The following is a 9499-nucleotide window of genomic DNA, read 5'->3' as shown; positions in this document are numbered from 1 at the left end:
TATATATATATATATATATATATATAGACCCTCATCGGTGCTTAATACTGAATCCTGAGGCCCCTCCCTCTGATTATGCTGTTAGTCACGCGAGGAACACACAGGCGCTATATTGCTAGTAATACTAGCAAACGCGGGCCTTGTCAGCTCTGGCAGTGTCGCCAGTAACAAAAATAACATTGCGCGTCAATAGCCTGCCCTGTTCAGGATGCAAATTAGATATGCCATAGCAAGAGGAGCGCAGCGGCGATCCTAAGACGTGATTACTCAAGACATTAACAAAGGACCGAGGGGGACTATAGTAGAATGCTTTCAGTCCGGCTTAGCTGCGTCTTCAGTGCCAACGTGTGCAGCGAATATGCTGGAACATTAAATGCTGTTAGAACAGCGCATCATCAGAAACGAGACAACAGAATTATGCGTCGGATGTAGTAGCATAGCAGATGCTCTTATCTGCTGTACTCCCGGGTGTACCGGTTATATATAAAAACATGCTACAGTTGTAGAAGATTACCGGCAGCAGCTATTAGCACTTGCAAAGCACTGCCGACATTGCCGCTGCATCCTGGAATAGAGCAGCGAATTGATGTTCTAGGTGAATATGTGCACTGATACTTTCTCTCTGGAGACGAGGTTTTACTTCAGCACAGTCAGCACGGAAAGTGCCTCCTGGGGAATTCGTGCTTTTCATTGCCATTTAGTTTACTGAGCGACTTCACAAGGTAGTACCATTGCTTTGCAGGGAATTGTAGAGCTTGAATTTGGTCTCACAGGCGATCGCCAGAGGGAGGAAGGTGTGGTGCTCCACATCGTTCCAAAAGAAGAGGGTGTAGTAGGCGAGCGATACGCTGAGCTGAACATACACCCTGCCTAAGCGGCAGTCCTGTAGTAGCTCGTCAAACATCCGCGGGGAGGTGACATTGTGGTGTATCTGCACCCAGAGTTCCTTGGCACGAAAGCCACTTCCTTGTGCGTCGGCCATCGGGTGGAACGATACCGCTAATACGTAAGGAGGGGATTGACTCATTGACGGTGCATGTTGCAGGCGCTTGCTTGGTGTAGTTTCTCTTGTTCCTGCTGCCTCACCCACGTGCTCAATTTCACCGTATCGATGCTCTCTCGCTATCCCGCCTATAGATTCATCTATGAGCCCTCGTGCATATTCACTGTCTAAACCAACTTTTGTAGCGCCTGTTGTTGAACCATCAGTAGCAGGTGTAGAATCACGAAAGCCGTGGGGTGACTGAGCTGTGAGCTTCCCCTCCTCCTCTGTTCCTGCGGAAACCGCGGATGATGCATTCGCTTTGAGGTCTCGTAGGTCTGACGCCAGAACAGGGAAGACATCTGCATGAGGGGAGAAGAGCGCTTCTGCGGAAGCCTCGGAGTCTTCGCGCGTCTTCTGCGTCACTCTGTCCATCTGCATATCTAGCAGGTTGTCGTCCTGAGAAGTAGCGAAATGCATCGAAACGCCAACAGCCTCATAACAGCAAGCGGCATGAGATTCGCCACTGCATCATTGCTTGAAGAGCCATCTGGTGCGGCTGCATCCTCGGTCGTTTCTAGACTAAGAACAACCACTCGGACACCACGCATGCCGGCACAGATGACGCTTTTGTTTGCTGCATTGCACTTCAGAAGCAGGGGCCTGAATATCATGTTGCGCCGTTTTGCTGTTGGGTGTACCCTTCTATATTTGAAGCTCGCGTGCCAGCTGCTTGCTATTCTCCTTTTCGGAAGAACCTACATCGTCTTACCTTTACAATTGCCTCTCCGTGCAGAGGGAGAGAAGAACCCTCGATCAGCAGCGTTGCTGTGTCTTCAGTCCATTGAGGGGCTACATCATGCTGCGTCTGGTCCACTGCACTGGGATATCCTGATTCCAGCATGGAATTGTAAGTTGTATCTTTAGAAAGAGGCAGCAACTCAAACATGGGCCCGATAGTTCTGGATGCCAGTTGACTTGCCGGTGCAGCACCTTCCATGGGTGAAAGATCAGGCCCTGGTGCATCTTGGGATGCTGCTACTTTAACCTCTTCAATTCCATTGTCTACATGTGTTCCTGCTGCTGCGTCTCTGTGGATTTGGGGTTCGCTTGAGGGGTCTGGGTTGTCTGTTGGGTCTGAAGTTGAGAGGAAGTCGTCTTCGGCCACTGAAGAACGAGATGTAAAACACAACTCTTCTGGCTTCCTCCCAGCACGGGGGGCTGGGATGTATTCGAGGACAGAAACCCCGGACTCGGTGCCTCCAAAGAGACCTATATTTTTCGTATTTGCAGCGCACCACAGGAAAGCCATGGATATATTACATATATATACGGCAATCTCATTGACAATATTAACTTTAGCAGCCAGCCGGGGTTTATCGTAGCGTCCCTGCTGTATCTAAGGATACATTGAATGCATACGCCCGCCTAATTACCTTACTTGCATTATAAAGAGGCAGCAACAACTTGAATGCACCTTTGAGCACAGCCAGAGGCTCTGACTCCGACTTTGCGGTGTCGTCCACCATCAGCGTGAGAAGGGGAATGTTTGCAGCTGGACTGTGCTTCCTCAGAGTGCTTCCAGTAGTTACAAACCTCTCCTTTAGTGGTGTTGATGGGTCACTGTCCACCTCCAAAAGCCCTGAGCGGTTTTCTTTTTCCCATCGGTTGTTTGGTGTTCGAGTCCACAGGGGGAGCACAGCCAAGACCGCCTTCCCTCTAACAGGGCGGGTACGCACAAGAGCGCACCCAACGCCGAAGCCAACGACAAACGCCACAAAGAGAATTATGCAAGCCAAGACGAGCAGCGTAGACAAAGAGAGGAGATCTGACTCTTTCTCGCGCTCTGACGGCAGACAGACGTTTCACAAACCGCATGGGGTGCTGAATTGTTGTCAGTTGCCAAGATCCAGTTGTCTCATTCCCTGCTGCTGACGCAAACCTGGGTCGAAAGCAAATTTTCCTCTTTGGGTACAGTCCAGGAAGCGACACCTTACCCTCTTTATCACAGGCGGCGTTGGGGCCTTTTTGGGTCTGCTCGGAGGCAAGCAGCGCAGCAGTTGACAGAGCAGGATCAGATAAGGCCAGACACAGCAATGCGTGGGCTCTCTCGGGTGTCCTGCTCCGTCTGGAGGCCGAAAACCTCCATGGTTTCCATGGCCTGAAGCTTTTTGCAAACCTACGGCGTTTCGCTCGCTGAGGAGATCTGCCGTCGGGTGCATGCACAACATCCTGATGGTCTCCGCCGCGGACTAGCGACAAGATTGTGGAAATCCGGGAGGAAGCTCCAGTTGGCTCACTTTCAGATAGCTCATCATAACAGGAATTGTCAGAGTGTGAATAAATGGTGGAATTGAATGTTTTGGATGAGCCTTCGTCGTAGCTGCTGCTGTCTAGGTCGCTAGGGTGATAAGATGACCAAGAAGCTGTGGGGAACAGCAGAGGTAACGGGCGCAGGCCTCCTCTCTCGTTCTCATTTGCTGGTTCTCTCTTCTTACACCTCTCATTAGACTGCGCTGTCTCAGTCACTTCCTCCCTCCGGTGAAGAGCACCAGCAATCAACTCCATCGTGCCTTATTGCTGCTGCTACCTTGTCTGCAATTAAGGGGGAAGAGACATGGCGAGAGCGCCAAACGGCACATGAGCCCATACGAATCAAAAGGCTACTATATCCCTTGAGCTTTCAGAGCTCTCCTCAGTACCAACTGAGGGGCAGCTCCCTACGGGTCGTATAGTGGAAGGAAGACTACCATAAGTGCAGGAATGCTGAGGTGGGGAGAGCCGCAACGCCACAAATTGTTTGGAATATTGTTAAACGTTTAGGGGGAAATACATTGTAAAGGGGAAGGGAAGCAATGGATGCCTGTGCTGCTCCAACGACGAGCCAAGGTGCAGTTCCTTCGGCAACAGGGAGCAGCACGGGGGGCCCATATCGCCTGAGTTTTCTTGCTTGCTTGTTCCTTTTAGTAGCAACAGAGTAATTATTGCTTGACGAACATTCAAGAGAGCATGGTTATAAAGTAATAATCGCTGCAGCTTTCGCGTTGTCGCCCTCCCTAACAAGATATATCTCAGCAACGAACTGTGACGGCGTGCCCACCACACCAGCTAGGGATAGTTCAAGTAGAGAACCACACAAATCGATCCCAGACTCCCCTGTCCCTACAATTTAGTGTTTGAACTATATGTAATACAAGTGGAGCCAAAACTAGGAATAAAAGGACGAAAACGCGATATGAGTTGAGGTGTGCAGGGTCACTCTCTACGTGGTCACCGAGTCGAAATTGCACAGTACCAGAGAACACAAAACGGAAAGAGAGAGCTGGAAACAGCAAATAGTATGCTTTTAAACAATTTTAGCGATAAACGAAAGTTGTTTAACAGTATCACGAGTGCCTTGTCACGCCCAGTTTCATGGGCCTAAATTGTGTCAGAACCCCTTCTACCACTTGTCTGCACGCCACACGCTGGTCGAATGCTGAGGGGAATTCTCTCCACTTGCAAAAATCCGTCCCGAATTGGAAACGCTAAGTGAAATCATTCAGATGCCCTCTTTGGGGGGAAATCTAATAGCTCGAGAAGGCATTGGAAACCAGTGTGCTCGAGCGTGAACTGCATAGGGCACTGTGGGCACTCATGCTATAAGAATAAATGCACGAAATAGCACCGTTGATATATTCTCAGCTTTCTCATACAGCCTTTCTCTACAGGCTGGTAAACGGTTTTCTTCTAGACCTGATCATTACGGTGAGGTTGCAATATCTAAATATGAAATCCTGTATGTAGGCGTGATATGGGCGCCGCAGGAGTCTACATGGTCTTTTGCAGTCGGGAATTAGTAAGACCCGCTTTTCCAGAAAAATATTTGCAATAAAGATATACATTTAAGTGTTCCTTGTGTTTGAATTCAACATAAGGGTCACTGACAAGGGTCAACGCTTGCCATGCGCTCGCTGGCTGGACCGGACACCGGCCCTTGAAGAGGAGCTAGTGAGCACCCGTCCGGTTCGCTTGATACCTCTTTCACTGGAGCTCCTGCTGATAGAACCAATTTTAGTTGTCGTATTTGGCGTTTACAAATCATTTCGGTTTTTTTTGGAGGCCTTTGACCTGCCGTTTGCTGTCGTTGCTCCCCCTCTATTTTTTTCTTAGTGTACCCAGCTTAGCTGGAGAAATTGGCGGCGCCTTGCATTCCCGAATCTTCTGGTTCTGCTACCACTTTCAATGACACCATAAAAGCAGAAAGCGAAATTCCAGCGTCCTGCTGCCAGCCGACAGCTGGTTGTAGTTGTTGCCTAGAAAGGAGGATCTCGCTGTGTGTCTGTGTGTCTTGTAGAAATCACCGGTGTAATCTGTCTAAACTGTCCTAAAGCAATCTTTTGTCGGCTTGTTTTGTTTGTTGACCTCGGAGGGATGGGCCGAAACATCTCCTTTGAGGTGTACGGTTAGCAGCTATTTGACTTTATGCGCACTCCCAACGCCGGGGTGCACCGTTCGTATTGTTTGCAATAGGTTATCTGTCCAGTTGAACCGTATTTCTCACCCTGACACTCCCCTATTAGCGGCTCTGCCGCTGTTGGCTTTTCTGGGGATTAAGGGAGCAGACGGATCCACCATTTTTTGTGGGTATCGACAATGCTCGCGCATATGTTGCGCTTCCTTCAAGGCAGCAAAGTCAATAGTACTTGCCGGTCTCCCGGTGACCGTGAGAGTTTGCACCATGCCCACGACTCCTCCTCCGCCGATTGTCAGCCATTCCAGCATGCAGACGAAAGCAACAGCAATGCGAATGTTGCAAAGGACGACGGGAAAAGGAGAGGCATTTTCGGGTTTCTGAAACTTCACAGCGACTGCCCCAGCAAAGCGGCCTTACGAGCATGCCCACCATCGCCTCGTACGAGCTCAGCAGCTGAGACGAATGCATACGATGAACATGAAGGAGATACCCGGTGGCAGAGTGCAGAAACTGACGATCGCAAGCCTAATGACAGTTGCAGCCCTCCAGATAGCAGCAACGACAGCAGCACCAGCGGCGCCGGCGCCTGCAGCGAGTTGTATTGTCCTGCCTGTGGAGAGCTCGGGGGTGCTTTGTTATGCCACGAGTGTGGCCCTCGGCCTGACAATACTTTCCTCAGACACTACAGACGTTCTTACCTCTACAAGGCTTTAGATATTCTCTTGAGTCTTGCTGAATTCGTTGGCCGTTCCCTCCTGTGCGTCGGGTCTATGCTTAGCAAATACTTGTGCACAGGAGGGGGAAAGTCGGAAGCAAACGAAGATGCAGGTGTGGGGGGCTTCAAGGCTCGTAGAGCAGCCCCTTCAGGTCTCCAGTTGACAGAAGGAGCATGCAGAGCTGTCAGACGGAGGCCAGGGAAAGGCACGCAACAGAAATGCTCGCCAAATTCGGACATACAGGGCCCAACAGATGAGCAGCGACAAAGTGTGCAGCACGACACCACCGAGGCAGCAGGGAAAGAGACTAATAAGCAGCGACAGCAGGAAGAATGCAAGGGCAACAAGCTGACGCCACCGCCTCTGCGAGACCCGGGGAGTGTAACGCATAAGTTTTGGGCTACGGTCAATTTTCTTGAAGATTTATTTGTCAGTTTGTCCCTGAGACATCCGTTGTCGGGTTGGTTGTCTTGGAGTTTGTTAAGTATTGGCTTCTATTGCGTGTTGAATTGCATGCTGTGGCCTCTCTTAATCCTCTTTTTTGTTTATCGTCGCATTCGCTTCTACGCGTGGGAAGCGGCTGTACGTTTGCGCCGCTCAATTGTTTTTTCGGATGATCTTCTGGCACAGCTGCAGCGGCAGCAGCAGCAGCAGTTGACCAGTTCAAGAGGTTGGGGATTGATACCCCTTCCTGTTCCTCGGGGTGTGGGTTCAAAAGGTGTCGCTCCGATTGAAATATTATCCTTGATGGAGAGTCAGGAGAAACTCTTTTTCTCTATGCCTTGGATGGCGGTAACGGGCTTCTCTTACTGTGAGAGGCTGAGCTTTCAAGAGTTGTGCATGGCGATAACTCAGAAACTCCTGAAACCCAAACAGGAATTCGCATGTTTGGCAAATTGCACTGGTGGATCTGATTTTCTTGATCAGCTGCCAGTTTCTGCATTTCTGCACCCTCGACTCCTCGCTAGGGTGCAGCGCGTCATGGGCCGGTACTGCTGGGTTCGGCAGCCGGGCTTTAAGGTATCTCAGCAGGTAATTAAATTCACGAAAAAGGGAATAAATGTGCTGCGTAAGCAGCGGTGTGCTGCTAAGGGTGAACCAGAAGAAGGATCAAAGAGCGGAGAAGAGAATTCATGCTTTTGCAGGTCTGCAGCAGAGTGCAACTGCTTAATGGATGAGGCAGATGTACTGTGTTTGGTTAACGAGGCATTATCTCAGCCCCTTGATCCAATGAAACCTTTATGGCAGTTTCTTTACCTTGAAAATGTCATTATGCCTCCGAATCCAGCGGAGAATCCATTGCAGAAGGAACGTATAGGAAGCGCTGTAGTGTTCCGCATGCATCATGCAGTAGGAGATGGTATATCTATAACAAGGATGTTCCTTAAAGATTTCTTGTGTTCATCACCAGCAAATCCAGGCTGTAGTATTAATGACAGGCCTTTCTATCCAATTGATGCAACAGAGGAGAGTTTCTTACAAGATAAGACTACCTCTGGTGGTGACGGTGTAGAGGGGGCTGCCTCCTCTCTTAGTCGTGCCTCCATCTCTAACCAGCCAGTATCTGCAACTCATAAGTGCGAAGAAGGAACTCCTGTTAGCGCCGCCAGCACCAGCACAATGTGGACAGTTTCGGGGCTTTCTTTGAAGGCATGCGTAGATGGATGTGATGCGACTACAGAAAAATGCATGCAGCGTTCGTCACAGGCAGTTGGGGGGGCCCCTACTAACGGAGGACCTGTAACTGTAGCTGCTGCAGCACAGGTTGGTGCTGCACAGAAGCCTCCTGTATCTATATGCTCTATTCCTAATACTGTCTTCTGGAGGCTCTTTGTTGCACTACGATTTGCCCTACAATTACCCTTCTATGGAGCAGGTATGGCTATGCTGCTGAGCTACGATGAGCTGCTCAAGGCACCAAGGAGCGGCAGCGCAAATAGGACAAGAATTGCCCCCCCTATTTGTCTTTCTTTACAAGAACTTAAGGACCTTAAGACGAGGCTTATTGTTGCTCTAGCTAAGCAGCAGCAACAGCAACAGCAGCAACAACAGGAACAACAGCATGTGCATGCAAAACATTCAGCAAAAGATATACCAGCAATAAGCCGACTATTTTCTCGGTTATTTACATCTTCTAAGATGCAAAAAGGGGAAGGGGAAGGGAATAACATAAAAGTAACTCTTAATGATATATTTGCTACTTGTATTGTTGGTGGATATTATCGCTGTACAAGTAGACAAGAAAGGGAGAAATCTTTACGATCTTTAACAAAAGGAATAAAAGATAATAATAATAATAATAATAATAAATATATAAATAATAATAATAATATAAATAAAAGAAAAGAACAAATGAATTTTGTTGTTCCTGTTAATCTTCGTCATGCAGAAGCAGAGGCAATGGATTTACGTAATCGTTTTGCTTCCTTAGTAATACAGATGCCAATAACCCCTCAAGGGGACTCCCTACAGAGGTAAGGAGCTCAATATAATTAATTAATTAATTAATTTAATTTATTAATTAAATTAATTAGATTAATTAAATTTATTTTTTTTTTCCTTATAGGATGCGCGGGGTCCACGGAGCACTAAGACGCTCCCTAAGAAGTTTTGCCCTCCCTATGGTGATGTGCCTTGAGCGATGGCTGTATGCCACATGGCCAGATCTACTTATGGCTTATTTTCTTCGTCTTACTCATAAGGTACGTCTGCTGCTGCTGCTGCTGCTGCTGTTGCTGCTGCTGTTGCTGCTATTGCTGCTGCTGCTGCAGTTGCTGAAACTGCAACAGCTGCTGCTGCAATTTAAATACATCCTATTAATGCATGCAACTAATGCATGCAATGCGCAAATGATGTATGAGGAGGAGAGGCTACTGTCTGTTGCTGCTCAGCATTATTTATATCTTGCGTACATTATATAAAAAATATACAATTATTATGAATAAATAATACTTAAGAAACTGTCTTGTTCCCCCACCCTTATATGTTTATTTATATTTCTTCTTTTTTTTCTTGTTTATTTATGCAGATATCTGTTATATTCAGCAGCGTTATTGGGCCAGCAGCACAGCCATACATGTATAGCAGTCGTATACAAAGGATGCACTTTGTTGTACCACAACCAGGAGAGGTAATTCTTTTTTCTTTTTTTTATTTTATTGTTTTTTTATTATTTATTTTTATTTATTTACCTTCCCTTTATTTTGTTTTGTTTTGTGTTTTGTGGACTTGCACAAAGAAGAAGAGATGCATTTAGCTGCTGTATAATATGTGGTTATGGCTCTGCTGTTGCTGTTGCTTTTGCTGTTGCTGCTGCTGTATAAAGAAGATATATATATATATTAT

General features: G+C 47.7%; 2 protein-coding genes across 2 annotated transcripts; one reads left to right on the top strand and one right to left on the bottom strand.

Moving 5' to 3' along the window:
• Positions 1-715: 715 nt before the first annotated feature.
• EMWEY_00051480 (hypothetical protein, conserved) lies at positions 716-3550 on the bottom strand (the record flags this gene model as incomplete). Its single annotated transcript, XM_013479708.1, has 4 exons — positions 716-1441; positions 1755-2254; positions 2424-2828; positions 2980-3550. The coding sequence occupies 4 exons, from the start codon at positions 3548-3550 to the stop codon at positions 716-718; spliced, it is 2202 nt and encodes a 733-aa protein (XP_013335162.1).
• Positions 3551-5617: 2067 nt separating this feature from the next.
• Positions 5618-8792, top strand: EMWEY_00051470 (hypothetical protein, conserved; the record flags this gene model as incomplete). Its single annotated transcript, XM_013479707.1, has 2 exons — positions 5618-8218; positions 8721-8792. The coding sequence occupies 2 exons, from the start codon at positions 5618-5620 to the stop codon at positions 8790-8792; spliced, it is 2673 nt and encodes an 890-aa protein (XP_013335161.1).
• Between the last annotated feature and the right edge of the window lie 707 nt (positions 8793-9499).

Source organism: Eimeria maxima, genomic scaffold, assembly GCF_000499605.1.
Source record: "Eimeria maxima Weybridge genomic scaffold, Emw_scaff1322, whole genome shotgun sequence".
Classification (NCBI taxonomy): Eukaryota; Apicomplexa; class Conoidasida; order Eucoccidiorida; family Eimeriidae; genus Eimeria; species Eimeria maxima.
The sequence above is the reverse complement of the archived record's forward strand: the minus strand, read 5'-3'. Positions and strand labels throughout refer to the sequence as shown.